This window comes from Linepithema humile, chromosome 1, assembly GCF_040581485.1.
Source record: "Linepithema humile isolate Giens D197 chromosome 1, Lhum_UNIL_v1.0, whole genome shotgun sequence".
Taxonomy (NCBI): Eukaryota; Metazoa; Arthropoda; class Insecta; order Hymenoptera; family Formicidae; genus Linepithema; species Linepithema humile.
Window position 1 is genome coordinate 14,630,248 of NC_090128.1, and position 18,990 is coordinate 14,649,237.

Genomic DNA, 18,990 nt, shown 5'->3' on the forward strand with positions numbered 1-18,990 from the left:
TTTTTCATTCCATTGACTCTTTCATAATATTTATCACATAATCTATTAGTAAGATAGCATTTTTCGGCTTGTATTTCTTTATATTTATTCGAAAACAATCTAGGATTATCAATTGCGTCTTTAAATGTCATATTATTTCTAAAGATATTATACATAACGTTTAATACTCCACTTGGAATTCTATATCCACCAGTTCCTCCCATCATTAATATAGGTTTTTTGTTCTTTAACATTATTATTACTGATGAATATGATGGGGGCGAAATTCTAGATATTGATTTATTATAATAATCTGGAAAATCTTTTAGTTGATTATTTAAAATAACACCAGTTGAATTAGATATAAAATTAGATCCAAAATATCTATTTATTGTACTCGTGAAACACAAGCAGTTATATTTATCGTCTTGAATACAAATATTTGTAGTTCCATGTTTTTTTTCTTTTTCTGAAACTTTCCATTTTGGTATTTTTTTACTATATTCGTAGTATCTGTACTTTGGAACAGATTTATAAAATTCTCTCTGGATTTCGATTATATCATATTTACTATTAAATATTTTTTTTACATCTTCTAATAGAACCTTTCCGACTTCTGGATAACTAGTACTGTAAAAGTCTATAGAACTGTTCAATCTTTTGTATGAAGGTTTTGTTATTTTAGCTCTGTATCTTACAAAGTCATTTTTTTCTATTTTATTGTTATTGTTATGTAAATCTTTAATAATATCTTCTGATATTGTATTATAAAAATGATTTATTCCTTTGTTCTTAATTTTAGATAATGTATTACACAATTCTATATTTCTCATTTTACCATTTGTTCCTATTAAATGTTTAAAATTTTGGTAGTAATTTATTATTCTCAATAAATTTCTATCTGCAGGAACTCCGTTTTTACACAGTACTTCTAAATATTCTATTATTTTACGTAAGTTCATCTTTCCCCATCTTCTATGTATAGCTTGATATCGTCTTAATGCACCTGGTACACCAATTTCATAAAAGTTATTTTTTATATCAGAAAGTTTAGTTAATTTTTTTGGAGATACTTCTCTTGCGTCTACCATAAAAACTTCTCTATTCATTTTTACAATACCTGTAAATCCACCGCCTATTCCAGAATCTTGTGGGGAAACTAGTCCCTCGCACAACATTACTCCTATAGATGCATCTATGATATTCCCTCCAAGAAGTATCAGATTTCTACCTACTGATGTGCAATAAATACTGTTTGTGACTATTGAATATTGTGGAGTCCACATGTTAAACTCAGTAAGTATAGAAAATTGAAAATAAAAAATTTTCTCATTTATAAATGTATAAATTGTGCATTAAAATGTTAGCTATTTTATTTGTTGCAATAAATGTTTATTGTAATAGTACTATAGACGAATTAGATAAAGAAATGAAGCAATATTTGGAAGAAGCTTATAAACAAATAAAACCTTTAAATTATACTTATTAAGTATAATAATATTATCTTAAAGATTTAAATTATACTTATTAAGTATGATAATATTATCTTAGATTTAAATATGTATATTTTAAAGGATCTCTTTTTTTTTATAGTTTATCTCTCCATATTAGATCTGGAACAGACTTAAACTAATATAATGGTTATAAATTGAGTCCCTCTTATACAATAGATTGATTATAAATATATATCCATATAAAATTATAGTAAACTTATCACAAACATATAAAGTTAACAAAATAGAATAAAATGATTACAAATATAAGAAACCATTAAAATTATAATTAACCGATCACAAACACTGAATAAAATTACAGTGACAAAACACCTTAATTGCACAAAATCACAAAAGTAAAAAAGTAATAACAAATGTAAATTTTATGTCTTTTTAGGTAACTTCTTAATTTATTATATATAATTGTCAATTTCAATAGAGAACTCTAATGAATAACTTTGATGATTCTTTATAATTATCCAATTTACGTAATCTTTAAATTCTCTTATAAAATTCTCGGACAATACCTGATATCTTGAGATAAAGTCCCAATTAACTTTATCTGAAAATTCTCTTATTGTATCTTCTGACATACGTTGATATTTTGACGTAATCTCCCAATTTATAAAATCTTTATACTCTAATAGAAAATTTTTTGATAAATTTTGGTATTTTAGTATAACGTTTAAATTTAAATTTAATAAATGTTTCCTTATAAAATTTTCAGATAATATTTGGTTAATTTGTATACATTGCCAACATATAAGATTCAAGAATTTATCTATTATTTCTTCAGATAAACTTTGGAATTTACAAATAAGATGCCAATCAACTTTATCTTTGTATTCTATTATTATATCGTCTGGAATTTTAAAGTCGGTACACAACTGATCTAAAGATTCCTCGTCACATTTTCCAATTAAATATCTTATATGTTCTTGTTTTAAGTTAGAACTAACATGTATAATGTATTGACAGTTAAATTTACTTACGCAATAAGCAAAAACTTCATTATTTAAATCACCATTCAATGGAAAATCAAAATCAATATAGTCTTCAAACTTTTTTATAAAATCAAGTGACAGATCTTGGTTGGAAGAGATAAATTTCCAAATAACTTTGTCTTTGTACGCGCTTATAAATGATTCTGGTAATCTGTAATAAAGAGAAATATACTTCCAACAATTAGAATCAAATTTGTTTAGTATTTTTCTTATAAAAGAAATATCGTTGTTTAAAACTTGACTCTTAACTATATAAATAATCAAATCTTGAGGAATTTTATCAATTATTTCTTCAACAAAACTTTTTGATAGTTTTTGATTTTCTATTATTGATCTTAAATCTAGTTTTGTAAAATTTTTTTTTTATAAAATGATCTGGTAATGTTTGAGTTGTGGATATAGTTCTACATGGAAAGTTTTCCAAGTCCATAAATTCCATGATATGTTGTATTGGCATTTTATTATTGTTAAAATATACATCCCATTTTATGTAGTTCTTGAATTTTCTTAAGAAATTAATATCTAAATTCCTTTTTGAAATATCTTCCCAAATTACATTAGATATATTGTTTGAAATAAATTCATGATATAGTTTTTGTTTTTGAGATATACACAACCATTGTACATGTCTGATTTTATCTTTTTGTTTGTCGACATAGAAATTTAGAAAATTTTCTGATAGATCATATTTAAGTAAGATTAATCCTCTGTCATTTTCGACAAATATTTTCAAAATATCCTCGTGAATATCATCAATATAATTAAGTACAACTGGCTTATATTCTATATAATGTAGTATTGATTTTGTTATAACACTACATCCTGTTTTATATAAGTTATTAAGATCTTCAAGATTGAGAGAATTAAATATATTGAAATATATTATGTGATTTGAAAAAATTCTAATGGTATCCATTTTTTAGTACGCTTATATATTTTCAGTTATAATATAAAATTTTTTACTTTAGTTACATATTATTTATTAATTAAATAAAAAAATTTTTATTATATGTACTTTATTAAAAAAATTATCTAAAATATATACCCTCCTCATTAACGGGCTTGGGACCATCTTGAATTTTATTTAAGGCTGAGTTACTGTTTTTAGAGTCAATATTGTATTGTTATAAAGTTTATGGTTAGTTATAAAAGATAAATCAAAATATACTATTTATTTTATTATTTTACTATAATATTTATTGTACATAAACATCTCCAATATAACTTATTAGGATATATAGACTAATAACAATTACTATTTGATATAAAATTTCAGTTATAACAAATATAGTTGTAATATATTCAATATTTTACAGTTTTAAAATTTAATTATTTTACAATATATAAAATGTACGTTAACAACAACGTTGTATATATTTCTATATTTTTTATTGTTGTAATAATAACGACACTAATAGTATGGATTTTTGTTATTTACATAAATAATGATAAATTGAATAAGCAGGATGAAATAAAGATAGATAATCCTGCGGAAGGTCCTGATGGAGATAAAGGTCCTGTAGGGGATACAGGTCTTTCGGGAGACAAAGGTCCTAAAGGCGATACCGGTCCTAAAGGTAACACTGGTCCTAAAGGCGATACCGGTCCTAAAGGCGATACGGGTCCTAAAGGCGATACCGGTCCTAAAGGCGATACGGGTCCTAAAGGTGATACCGGTCCTAAAGGCGATACGGGTCCTAAAGGTGATACGGGTCCTAAAGGTGATACGGGTCCTAAAGGGGATAGTCCTAAAGGCGATACTGGTCAGAAAGGTAATTCAGGTCCTAAAGGTGACACAGGTCATGAAGGAGATACAGGACCTAAGGGAGATACTGGTAAGAAAGGCGATACAGGACCAGAAGGAGATATAGGCCCTAAAGGAGATAAAGGTTCTTTGGAACCTTTTTTATCACCTTTGGGTGATACAGGTTCTAAAGGAGATAAAGATTCGGAAGGAGATATAGGTCCCAAGGGGGATATAGGTTCTAAGGGAGATAAAGGTTCAGAAGGAGATATAGGTCCTAAAGGAGATATAGGCCCTAGTAATGAGTAGGCCCACAGTAATTTAGTTAATTATAAATAAAATTAGTGCCAGCAATTGCGGTTAAACTAATTATAAGAATGAACTTTATTTAATTTGATATAAGTTAGTAAGAATATATCAATTATTGTGATTATAGTTGAAATTTTTTAGTGAAATATAAATTGCAATTATAAATTATTATTATTTGATGAATTATATATATAAAAAATATATTAATCTTTGTAATAAATTAGGATTAGATACCCTATTATATTAGAGAATAAAAAATTAATAGATTGAAGTATTAAATGAAAATCATTAAATTTATATAATTTGGCGGTATTTTTTTTATTAGAGGAACTTGTTTATTAAATGATAATCCATGAGTAGATTTACCTAATTTAAATATTTTTATGTATTGTTGTTTAGAATTTATCATTATAGTGAGAATATTTTAAAATTTTAATTAAAGTGTAATTCAAATCAAAATGTAGAATAATTAGGATTAGATGAGTTACAGTTTAATTGTATTATTGGATCTTTTATATTAATATAATAGTGAAATTGGATTTAATAGTAAATTTATTTAAGTAAATAAATTGAAAAGTATATATATATATATATATATATATATATATAAAAAATGTGTACAAATTGCCCGTCATTTTCATTTTGAAATGAAAAAAGTCGTAACATAGTAAATGTACTGGAAAGTGTATTTAGATGGTAAAAAAATTTTAGTTTAATAATATAAAAATAATTCATTTACAATGAGGAGATTATTTAATAAAATAATAAAATTTTTTTTTGTATGTGATAGATAATTAATGTAATTTGAGTATTTAAATTTATAAATAAATAAAGTTATAATAAATTAATAAAGTTTTATAGTTAGTTAAATGAAATTAATTAATTTTATTAATAATAAATACAGTAATGTAGATAAATTTATTTTAAGTATAATAAGATTAATATAAGAAAATTTATTTTATTGTTCCTTTTGTATCAGGATTTATTAAAAATATAGTTATATATTTTATAATTATCTCGAAATTATAAGTTCTAATTTTATATGAGATTTATTGTGGTATAAATATTTTAAATATTAAGTTAGAAAAGATATTTTATTCAATTATAATGATATCTAGTTTTTATATAAATAAATTTAATTTATATAAAATTTAAAAATTTATTGGTTAATTAAAAAAATTATATTTTTAATTTTATAAAATATTTATGGGATAAGCTGTAAATAAAATTAAAATTTTATTTGTTAATTGTTTAAAAAAATATTAATAGTCTTAAAATTTGATTATTTATAATAAAAATTTAATAATTTATATTAAGATATTTTAGAGATTTATTGTTTAGAAATTTATAAAGTATATAAATATTTTTAATAATTTAAAAAAAAAAGAAATAATGATAAAATTAGTATAAATAGAATAATTTATAAAAATATATAATTGTTTAAATAATAAATAGTAATTTGGCAAATTTAATAAATTCAACTGTTTAATAAAAACATAGTTTTTTGAGAATAATATAAGATTAGTTCTGCTCAATGAAAATAATTAAATAGCTGCAGTAAATTGACTGTACAAAGGTAGCATAATAATTTGTCTTTTAATTAAAGACTGGAATGAATGAATAAATAAGATTTATACTTTCTTTTTTATAAAGTTAGAATTAGAATTTTAAGTAAAAATGCTTAAATTTATTTATGGGACGATAAGACCCTATAGAATTTTATATAAATATGATTTTAAATTTTAAGTTGTAAAAGTTATATTTATATTTTGTTGGGAGGACATTTAAATTAGTAAAACTTTAAAAAGTTAAATACATTAATTGGTAAATTTTTGATTATTAATTTTTAATTTAGAATTAATTACCTTAGGGATAACAGCGTAATATTTTTGGTGAGATCTTATTAATAAAAATGTTTGCGACCTCGATGTTGAATTAAGATTTAGTTTAAATGAAGATGTTTAAAATTCTAGTCTGTTCGACTATTAAAATCTTACATGATTTGAGTTTAGACCGACGTGAGTCAGGTCAGTTTCTATCTATAATAAAATATAATTTATGATTGTACGAAAGGACTTTGTAAATAAAATATTTTTAAATAAATTTAATAGATTGTGTAGTATAAAAAATTATTTTGGCAGATAAGTGTGATAAATTTAGAATTTATAAATATATTTTAGGAAAATATAAATAATAATTATTTGTAATTTTGTTCATTATTTAATTTTAAATATTGCTAGTCTTTTAGGATTATTGTTAATATTATTAGTAGGAGTTGCTTTTTTAACTTTGTTAGAGCGTAAATTGTTAGGGTATGTTCAATATCGAAAAGGTCCTAATAAATTAGGATTAATAGGTATTATACAACCTTTTAGTGATGCTATTAAGTTATTTAATAAGGAGTTATTTTATATTTTTAAGTCTAATCAGTATATTTATTACTTGTGTCCTATTGTAAGATTTTTAATGATATTAGTAATATGGATGGTATATCCTTTTATTACTAATATTTATTTTATAAATTATTCAATATTATTTTTAATTTTAGTAATAAAAATTAGTGGATATATTTTATTAATAATAGGGTGATCATCTAATTCTACATATTCTTTGTTGGAGGCTTTGCGATCTGTAGCTCAAACTTTATCTTATGAAGTAAGATTTATTTTTATAGTTTTAGTTTTAATGTTAATAAGAGAAAGATACTCATTATTAGATTTTAATAAGTGGCAGGTTTATATATGATATTTAATATATATATTTCCTGTTTTTGTTATGTTTTTTATTAGGGTTTTAGCTAAGTTGAATCGAAGACCTATGGATTTTATTGAAGGAGAATCTGAATTAGTTTCTGGGTTTAATATTGAATATTTTAGAGGAGGATTTGCTTTAATTTTTATAGGCGAGTATGGTATAATTATTTTTTTTAGAATGTTAATATGTTTTTTGTTTATGAGTATTAGAAGAGTTTTAATAATATTTTTGTATATTAATATATTTTGTATATTGATTATTTTTATGCGTGGTTTATTACCTCGAATGCGATATGATGAGTTGATGTATTTGTGTTGGAAAATTATTTTGCCATTAGTATTAAATTATTTAGTAATAATTTTTTCTTTTAAAATTATATTTACTTTGTTTATTTAGATTTGTAATTATGAAAAAAGTTAATAGAAAATTTTATTTCTTTATTATATTTTTAAAATATATTCTTGTTCAAGATCATTAACTTTTAAGTTAATTGAATTAATTAGTAGAATATATGTTTATCTCAATATTTGTATGATATAAACAATAATATAAAATATAGGAAGTAAGATAAAGATAAAATTTGTCTTAGGTGGACATAAGGGTATTCAATTGGTTGAGCTCCAATTCAAGTTAGTAAAATAAAAATATTAATAAAAGTTCAATATAAAAATTGGCTAAAAGGGTAAAATCCTATAGTATTTATTGAAGTAGATATTAATGGTATGATATATAAGATTATGATTGATGTAAGTAAGGCTAGTACCCCTCCTAATTTACTTGGGATTGAGCGTAGGATTGCGTAAGCAAATAGAAAATATTATTCTGGTTGAATATGAACTGGTGTAACTATTGGATTTGCAGGGATAAAATTATCCGGGTCTCTAAATATATAGGGATATTGTAAAATAATAATAGTAAAGATTAATAAAAAAATTATAAATCCAAATATATCTTTAAGAGTAAAATATGAGTTAAAAGGAATTTTATTGTAGTTTCTGTTTAATCTTAATGGGTTTGATGATCCGGTATTATGAAGAAAAAAAAGATGTAATAATACTATTATTAGGATTATAAAAGGTAAAATAAAATGAATTGAGTAAAAACGATTGAGAGTAGCGTTGTTAATGGAAAATCCTCCCCATAATCATTGAACGATTATAGTTCCAATATATGGGATTGTAGATACTAAGTTTGTAATAACTGTTGCTCCTCAAAAAGATATTTGACCTCAGGGTAATACATATCCTAAAAAAGCTGTAGCTATAGAAATAAAAAAAATAGATACTCCTACTATTCAGGTATTTTTAAGTATAAATGAATTATAGTATAATCCTCGTCCAATGTGAGTGTATATGCAGATAAAAAATATTGAGGCCCCATTAATATGAATGTTATGCATTAATCATCCATAATTTACATTTTGTATAATATGGATAATTCTGTTAAAAGCTATTAGTGTATTTGGGCAATAATGTATTGATAAGATGAATCCTCTAATGATTTGAATTCCTAAAAATATTCCTAAAAGAGACCCAAAATTTCATCAATATGAGATATTTGTTGGAGTAGGTAATTTTAAAAGAGAGTCATTTATTATGGTTATTAAATTAATTTTTTTCATATTTATTAAATAAAAGGTTTAAGATTATTTAGATATTTTTCGTAAAGATTTTGATTTTACTGATGAAATTTTAATGATTGTAAATAGACTAATTAATAAAAATATTATACATATGATTGTTAGGTTGTTATAGGGGTAAGTATAAAGATTTAAAATATTATTAAATATTTTTTCATTGATTTTATTTAATAAGTTAGTTTCTCTTGTTTGATATATTGGGTTAAAATAATAAATTTTTTTATTAATAATATTAAAAGTAAGAAATATAATATTTAATATAATAGTTAATAAAAATAATTTATTATTATTTAAAATAAAATTTATTTGTTTATTAGAAATTAATCTTGAGAAATATAGAAAAATAATTAATAAACCTCTAATTATAATTAAAAAAAGTATAATGGAGTATATGAAGTTTATTTTTCAAAGTGATATATTTAATGTTATTAAAATTCTATAAATAATAATTAGAATTATATTTATAATTGGGTGAGAGTAAATATTATTAGCTATAAATATGAGTATTAAAATTATTATAATTGTAATAAAAAAAGGAATAAAGGTAGTAGTTTTTAGCATAAATATGTTTTTAGAGGGCAGAAAATAGTTTTAAATAAAATATTAATTTTGGGGATTAGAGATATATATAAATTTATATTTTTCTGACTATAAATTTATTTAATTGATTTTTTTTTGTTTGATTTAAGTTTAGTTGTTTGAATTGGATATTATTTTTGTTTTTATAATTATATTGCGGGTATGTTTGTTAAGATGATAAATTTAAGTAGGGTTAAAATAGTTATTTATAATTAAGAAAATAATATGTGGAATGAATATGTGTTTATTATTAATTTTTGGTAATTATAAGGCATATTTTAAATTTTAATATAAATATTAGAGGTTATTTTAGATTTTTTAATTATTTGATAGCTTAAATATTATTATTATATTTTAAATTTACAAAATTTATGTTTTAAGTTAAACTATAAAGCTAAATTCATTATTTTATTTAATTATTTTTAAATAATTATTTTAATTATATTTTTTATGATGTTATAATTTATATTCATATTTTTTTATGACTTTAGTTTTATTAATTTTATTGTTTAAGTATATATTAGTTATTTTAATATTTTTAGAAGTGATGATTATTAATATTTCTATAATTATGTTTATGGTGTTTAGAATATTAAAAATTGAATTTTATTTAATTTATTATTTGGTATTTAGAGTTTGTGAGAGAGTTTTGGGGATTACTTTATTAGTTTTGGTTATTCGATATTCTGGTAATGAATTGTATTACTCTTTTAATATAAGAAAGTTTTAATTAGAATGGTTATTATTAATTTTTTTATTATGTTAAAATTTATTTTTATATTAATTTTTATGAATTTTATAATAGTTATTAATAAAAAAATTTTATTGAGTTTTTATTATAATTTATTATTTTTTATAAGATTTTTATATTTATTTATATATATAGAAATTAGGGGGATTTATATTCATTTATTAATAAATTATTTTGGGGTTGATAATTATTCTTTTTTTATAAATATTTTAAGAATATGAATTTTAAGATTAATATTTATGTGTTTAGATAAAAAGGAGTTATTAAAGATATTTTTATTTATAATTTTATTGAAAGTTTTTATTGGGTTTTTTTGTTCATTAAGATTAATAGTGTTTTATTTTTTTTTTGAGGTGAGATTAATTCCAACATTTTTTTAAATTATTTATTGAGGAATTAACCCAGAACGATTGAGTGCGGGGTTTTATTTAATAATATATACATTATCTATTTCCTTACCTTTATTGATTTATATTTTTTGATTATTTTATAGATTTAAATCTTTTAATATAAATTTAATAATATATATTATGAATAATTATTTAATAAGATTTTTTGATTATTTAATTATTTTTAGAGCTTTTTTTATTAAATTACCTATTTATCTTTTTCATGTATGATTACCTAAAGCCCATGTGGAGGCTCCTGTTTATGGTTCTATAGTATTAGCAGCTATTTTATTAAAATTAGGAACTTATGGTCTTATTCGTTTAATAATAATTTTTGTTTATAGATGTATTAATTTTAATTATTTAATTTTTAGAGTTTCTATTGTAGGGAGGTTGGTAGTGAGGCTATTATGTTTAACACAGATTGATTTAAAAAGTTTGGTGGCTTATTCTTCTGTAGTACATATAAATTTTTTATTAGCTTCTATGATAACTATAATAAAATTAGGAATTTTAAGATCTTATATTATAATAATTGGCCATGGGTTATGTTCGTCAGGTTTATTTTATATAGTTAATATTTATTATATAAAATCTCATAGACGAATTATTTTTTTAAATAAAGGAATGTTAACAATTTTACCAGTTTATTCCATTTGATGATTTTTTTTATGTTCATCTAATTTTTCTTTTCCTTTATCTTTAAATTTTATTAGTGAAGTTTTAATAATTATAACTATTGTTAGATGGAGGTTGAGAATATTTGTTTATTTGATAATTATTTGTTTTTTTAGAAGGGCATATTCTTTATATTTATTTGCGTATATTCAACATGGTAATATATATATTGAAGAAAAAATTAATTTTAGTTTAGTTAAAGGAATAATTGTTTTAATTTTACATTTATATCCTTTAGTTTTTTTATTATTAAATTTAATCATGTTTTATTAGTATTATTAATTTAAGTAGTTTAAAAATTAAAATAATAATTTGTGGGATTATAGTTATATAAAAAATAAAAATATATCTTAAATTATTATTAATATATTAGTTTATTCTTTTTATATATTTATAACGTTTGTTTTATTTTTATTAGTAAAGATATGATTATATGTTTTTGATTATATAATTATAATAGAGTGGTTAATAATTAGATATTATTCTTTGAATTTAGAATTATTTTTATTATTAGATTGGGTATCTTTATTATTTATAGGTTTTGTTTTGTTGATTTCATCAATAATTTTTTTATATATTAGGTGTTGGAATTAATTCGTAGCGTTTTTTTAGAGAGAAACAACGATTTATTCTAAGTTTAAATATAAAAATACATTACTAAAAATATTTTCCATCGCTTGCCACAACTTTTTCCCATCTTTCGGGTAAGAGACGGATACCTCGTCGAAAAAACGCTTCGTCCTTAGAGGCGATCCATGAATCAATCCAAGTTTTGCATTCTTCATAAGAAGTAAATTTCTCCGCGGACAAACCATGGGCCATCGACCGGAACAAGTGATAATCCGAAGGAGCAATATCTGGAGAATACGGCGGGTGGGTTAGGACTTCCCATTTCAGTGTTTGCAGGTACGTTTGCACTGGCTTTGCGACGTGCGGTCTAACATTGTCGTGCAGCAAAATAATTTTGTCGTGCCTTTCGCTCCATTCCGGCCGTTTCTCCTTCAATGCCCGACTCAAGCGCATCAATTGCAGTCAGTAACGATCCCCAGTGATGGTTTCATTCGGATTCAGCAGTTCGTAGTAAACCACACCCCGTTGATCCCACCAAATGCAAAGAAGAAGCTTAGATCCATGAATATTACGTTTTGGTACTGATGATGATGGTTGTCCAGGCTTAACCCATGATTTTCTGCGCTTGGGGTTATCGTAATATATCCATTTTTCATTACCAGTAACAATCCGATGTAAAAAACTTTTTCTTTTGTACCGTTGAAGCAGTAACTCGCAAGTCAAAAAACGCCTTTCAACGTCCCTCGGCTTTAATTCGTATGGAACCCAATGTCCTTCCTTTTGGATCATCCTTAACGCTTTAAGTCGTTTTCCCACTGTTGAAAAGTCAACCCCCAACGATGTGGACAACTCTTCGAGCGTTTGAGTTGAGTTCTCCTCAAGTAATGTCTCCAATTCTTTGTCTTCAAACTTTTTTGGCTGTCCAGGTCGTTCCTTGTCTTCTAAGTCGAAATCACCGCTCTTGAATCGCGCAAACCACTTCCGACACGTTTGTTCAGCTAAAGCTTGCTCACCGTAAACTTCTTCTAAAATCCTATGGCTTTCCGCAGCAGTTTTATTCATATGAAAGTAATGTAATAAAACTCCCCGCAAAAACACTTTATTTGGTATAAATTTAGACATATTTAAATAATTATAACTTGATGTTATTAACAAGTGAAAGTAAGATGGGTCGTAAAAATAACACCTAACCTAACAGCTGATTTAAGATAAATTTGCTTCTGACGATAAAAACAGAAAACTGTAGTATCCCCGCCATCTCTCGTAAAACGCTACGAATTAATTCCAACACCTAATAGAAAAATATATATAGATGGTGATAAAAATATAGATCGTTTTATATTATTAGTTTTTATATTTATTATATCTATGATTATTATGATTTTAAGTTCTAATATTTTTAGTATTTTATTTGGGTGGGATGGGTTAGGTTTAGTTTCTTATTGTTTAGTTATTTATTATCAAAATTATATGTCTTATAATTCAGGGATAGTAACTGTGTTATGTAATCGAATTGGGGATGTAGGATTATTGATATCTATTGGTTTAATAGTTATGTATGGGAGGTGGAATATGTATATATTAGATAGTAGTATTGTAATAATATTTTTGATTTTGGCCGCTATAACTAAGAGAGCTCAGATTCCTTTTTCTTCTTGGTTACCAATAGCTATAGCAGCCCCTACCCCAGTATCTGCTTTAGTTCATTCTTCTACATTAGTTACTGCTGGGGTTTACTTAATAATTCGATTTAATAATTTATTAATAAAAAGGAATTTAAATAAATTTTTATTATTTATTTCCGTTTTAACTATATTTATGGCAGGATTAATGGCTAATATTGAATTTGATTTTAAAAAAATTATTGCTCTTTCTACATTAAGTCAGTTAGGGTTAATAATAATAATTTTAAGAATGGGGTTTAGATTAATTTCATTTTATCATTTATTAACACATGCTATCTTTAAATCTTTATTATTTATGTGTGCTGGAATTATGATTCATTTAATAAATAATAATCAAGACATTTGAAATTATGGGTCATTAAATAAATTAGTTCCTTTTACTATAATAAGATTTTATATTTCTAACTTATCTTTATGTGGCTGTACATTTTTAGCTGGCTTTTATTCTAAGGATTTGATTATAGAATTGGTTTATTTGAATAATATAAATTTGTTTTTGTGTGTGTGTGTGTGTGTGTGTGTGTGTGTGTGTGTGTGTGTGTTATTTATAATTATTTTTTCTTTAACTTTAACAGTATCTTATTCATTTCGATTATTTTATTATTTATTTTTTGGAGAAATAAAATTTTATAGATATTTATTTGTAAAAGAAAATATATTTATAAATTTTTCAATAATAATTTTGATGATTTTAAGAATAATTGTTGGCAGAATAATAAATTGGTTATTTTTGTTTGATTTTTATGTGCCTTTTTTAATATTTTATATTAAAATTTTAACTTTAATTTTATGTGGATTTGGGTTAATTTTTGGAAATTTAATGTATTTAATTAATATAATTAATTTATATATTTATATATATTTTTTTAGGTCTATATAATTTTTAAATTATTTAATAATATATATTTATAAGCCTGTTTTATATATTAGAAAAAATTTTTATTTAATTGATAAAACTTGAATTGAGTATTCAAATCGTTTAATAATAATAAGTTTGATTATAAATTATATGAAATTTGGTTTAAATATTTATAAAATTTATATATTTATAGTTGTAATAGCAATATTTGTATTGTTTATTTATTTTATTTATTTAAATAGCTTAAATTTAAAGTATAATATTGAAGATATTAAGATAATATATGATGTATTTTTAAATATTTATAAATAAGATATTAATATATTATTATTTTTATATTGAAAATATAATGTTTTGATTTAAACTATATAAATAAATATTTAATAAGAGATATATAATGAATTTATTTTTCATTAGTGATTGAATTAGAAGTTCAATTTTAAATATATCTAAAATTTTATAAAATAAAGTGATTTGGTGGTTAATTGATAAAGAGACATTAGTTTAACTAGAATTAATTAAAATTCAATTAAATTATTAACAATAATTTACCTCTTTTTTGGTTTTAGTTAAAACCTTTAGATTATTAATATAATCAAAATTTTAAGTCGAAATTAAATGTAAGGTTTACTTTAAAGGTTAAGTGAAAATTATTTTAGACATATAAATTTTGTTTATAATTTTTAAATGCAATTTAAGAGTTATGGTTTAACTAATGTCCAATGAAATAATTATTTATAATTTTCAGTCTATTGATTCTTCTAAATATTCTAAATATAAACCAATAATTAAGATAATTAAAAATAAAAAAGTGGTAAAAATTACTGTTATATTTATGTAGAAGAATAAATAAATTAGGGGGATTAATAAAGTAATTTCGATATCAAAAATTAAAAAAATTAACCTGATTATAAAAAATTGAATTCTAAAAGGAATGCGAGAATTTGATAATGGGTCAAAACCACATTCAAAAGGAGAGGACTTTTCTCGATCTATAAATCTTTTTTTTGAAATTAAAAAATTAATTGATAATATTATAAGAGAAATTAAAAAAAAGAATAAAAAATATTGAAATTAATGTTAAAATTATTTATATTAATTTAATAGATTAAATTTATTAATTAGAAGTTAATTGTAATATTTATTATACTATATAAATATGTATATTTGTTAATAAAATTATTTAAGAATTATTTTTTTAAATCTTCATCAATAAATTGATACATAAAGAAACAATCAGACAACATCAACAAAGTGTCAATATCATGCTGCTGCCTCAAATCCAAAATAATGTGTAGAAGAAAAGTGAAGTAAACTTATTCGATAGAATGTAAAAAAAAGAAATATAGTTCCAATAATTACATGTAATCTGTGGAAGCCTGTAGCTACAAAAAATCTTGATCCATAAACAGAATCTGAGATTGTGAAAGGTTCTTCAATATATTCAATAAGTTGTAACGCTGAAAAGTAAATTCCTAATAAAATTGTTATTAAAAGTCTGATAATTCTTTCTTTATAATTATTATTTAATATAGCATGGTGAGATCATGTGACGGTTAATCCAGAGGAAACTAAGATGATGGTATTTAATAAAGGGATATCAAAGGGGTTAAAAGGGATGATTCCTAAAGGGGGTCATGACTGTCCGATTTCTATTGCTGGGGATAAAGATGAGTGAAAATAAGCTCAAAAAAAGGAAAAGAAGAATAAAACTTCTGAAACAATAAATAAAATTATTCCCATGCGTATACCATTATAAACTAAGGGGGTATGACACCCTTGAAGGGTTGCCTCTCGAGTCACATCTCGCCATCATTGATATATGCATAATAAAGTTCCTGGGACTGTTAATAATGTAAAATAATTTATTTTATGAAATCAGCTAATTACTATAATTAAATTATTTATTAAACTAAATGAAATAATAATAGATCAGGGTCTGATAGAGACTAGGTGGAATGGGTGATTATGTGTAACTGACATAGAAATTTAAATTTCTGTTCTATATAATGTTGTTAGGATTGAAAATACATAGGATTGAATAATTGATACTGAGATTTCTAAAGTATATAACAATAATTGAGTTAGAATTAATATTATGAGTATAAATGAATTATTGATAGATAATCCTGTGGATCCTAATAAACATAGAAGAAGATGTCCTGCAATTATATTAACAGTTAAACGAATAGCTAAAGTCAAAGGTCGAATTAATAATCTGATTGATTCAATTAAAACTATAAAAGGTATGAGAATAGTAGGGGTACCATGTGGAGTTAAATGAGCTAAAAAATCATTTAAATAGTTTATTAATTTATAAATAATTATAGATAATCATAAAGTTAATGATATTGATATACAAAATCTTATATGTCTTGAAGCTGTAAAAATATATGGAAATAAGCCTATAAAATTATTAATTAAAATAAATATAAATAATCTTATAAAAATAATAATATTTGAAAATGAGTAGGGCCCACAGTAAAACAGGCCCTAAAGGAGATAAAGGAGAGAATGGATCTCAAGGAGAATAGGGTCCTTCGGGGTATAGTAATGGAATAAATAAGACTTCGTCAATTAAATTAGATTAAAAATAATTTAATGATAATGTTTCTAAATAACGGTTATAATTCTTTGAAATAATATGAAATTTTATTATTTCTTTATAAAAGTAAGAAAATGGACTTCAAATCTTTAATTTCTAAGGAGATTAATGATAGATTTTGTTACATCAGGTATGATGAATTTGAATTGATAATGATGAAAGAAAATAATTATATTAATGCGACAAAATTATGTAAGCTAGGTAATAAAGAATTTTATAATTGGAAAAGACTTGATAAATTAAATTTAAATTTCATCTAATAAAATAATTTTTATCTTAAAAATTTATCAAAGTTTATCTGAAGAAATAATAGATAAATTCTCAAATCTTATATGTTGGCAATGTATACAAATTAACCAAATATTATCTGAAAATTTTATAAGGAAACATTTATTGAATTTAAATTTAAACGTTATACTAAAATACCAAAATTTATCAAAAAATTTTCTATTAGAGTATAAAGATTTTATAAATTAGGAGATTACGTCAAAATATCAACGTATGTCAGAAGATACAATAAGAGAATTTTCAGATAAAGTTAATTGGGACTTTATCTCAAGATATCAGGTATTGTCCGAGAATTTTATAAGAGAATTTAAAGATTACGTAAATTGGATAATTATAAAGAATCATCAAAGTTATTCATTAGAGTTCTCTATTGAAATTGACAATTATATATAATAAATTAAGAAGTTACCTAAAAAGACATAAAATTTACATTTGTTATTACTTTTTTACTTTTGTGATTTTGTGCAATTAAGGTGTTTTGTCACTGTAATTTTATTCAGTGTTTGTGATCGGTTAATTATAATTTTAATGGTTTCTTATATTTGTAATCATTTTATTCTATTTTGTTAACTTTATATGTTTGTGATAAGTTTACTATAATTTTATATGGATATATATTTATAATCAATCTATTGTATAAGAGGGACTCAATTTATAACCATTATATTAGTTTAAGTCTGTTCCAGATCTAATATGGAGAGATAAACTATAAAAAAAAAGAGATCCTTTAAAATATACATATTTAAATCTAAGATAATATTATCATACTTAATAAGTATAATTTAAATCTTTAAGATAATATTATTATACTTAATAGAAAGTATAATTTAAAGGTTTTATTTGTTTATAAGCTTCTTCCAAATATTGCTTCATTTCTTTATCTAATTCGTCTATAGTACTATTACAATAAACATTTATTGCAACAAATAAAATAGCTAACATTTTAATGCACAATTTATACATTTATAAATGAGAAAATTTTTTATTTTCAATTTTCTATACTTACTGAGTTTAACATGTGGACTCCACAATATTCAATAGTCACAAACAGTATTTATTGCACATCAGTAGGTAGAAATCTGATACTTCTTGGAGGGAATATCATAGATGCATCTATAGGAGTAATGTTGTGCGAGGGACTAGTTTCCCCACAAGATTCTGGAATAGGCGGTGGATTTACAGGTATTGTAAAAATGAATAGAGAAGTTTTTATGGTAGACGCAAGAGAAGTATCTCCAAAAAAATTAACTAAACTTTCTGATATAAAAAATAACTTTTATGAAATTGGTGTACCAGGTGCATTAAGAGGATATCAAGCTATACATAGAAGATGGGGAAAGATGAACTTACGTAAAATAATAGAATATTTAGAAGTACTGTGTAAAAACGGAGTTCCTGCAGATAGAAATTTATTGAGAATAATAAATTACTACCAAAATTTTAAACATTTAATAGGAACAAATGGTAAAATGAGAAATATAGAATTGTGTAATACATTATCTAAAATTAAGAACAAAGGAATAAATCATTTTTATAATGGACAATATCAGAAGATATTATTAAAGATTTATATAACTATGGAACTACAAATATTTGTATTCAAGACGATAAATATAACTGCTTGTGTTTCACGAGTACAATAAATAGATATTTTGGATCTAATT

General features: G+C 22.8%; 3 protein-coding genes and 2 pseudogenes across 3 annotated transcripts; 2 read left to right on the top strand and 3 right to left on the bottom strand.

Moving 5' to 3' along the window:
• Window positions 1-7,586: 7,586 nt before the first annotated feature.
• On the bottom strand, window positions 7,587-9,136 carry LOC136997504 (cytochrome b-like; annotated as a pseudogene).
• A 1,216-nt stretch (window positions 9,137-10,352) lies between these two features.
• LOC136997505 (NADH-ubiquinone oxidoreductase chain 4-like) lies at window positions 10,353-11,582 on the top strand. Its single transcript, XM_067348409.1, is given in 1 exon segment — window positions 10,353-11,582. A coding segment is annotated over 1 exon segment (810 nt). The 5' UTR covers window positions 10,353-10,491; the 3' UTR covers window positions 11,302-11,582.
• Window positions 11,583-12,361: 779 nt separating this feature from the next.
• LOC136997502 (NADH-ubiquinone oxidoreductase chain 5-like) lies at window positions 12,362-14,666 on the top strand (annotated as a pseudogene).
• LOC136997133 (cytochrome c oxidase subunit 3-like) lies at window positions 14,167-16,246 on the bottom strand. The gene is given in 2 exon segments (XM_067347489.1): window positions 14,167-16,193; window positions 16,237-16,246. Coding segments are annotated over 2 exon segments (507 nt in total). The 3' UTR covers window positions 14,167-15,696.
• A 169-nt stretch (window positions 16,247-16,415) lies between these two features.
• LOC136997136 (ATP synthase subunit a-like) lies at window positions 16,416-18,344 on the bottom strand. The gene is given in 2 exon segments (XM_067347528.1): window positions 16,416-16,926; window positions 18,333-18,344. Coding segments are annotated over 2 exon segments (516 nt in total). The 3' UTR covers window positions 16,416-16,422.
• Between the last annotated feature and the right edge of the window lie 646 nt (window positions 18,345-18,990).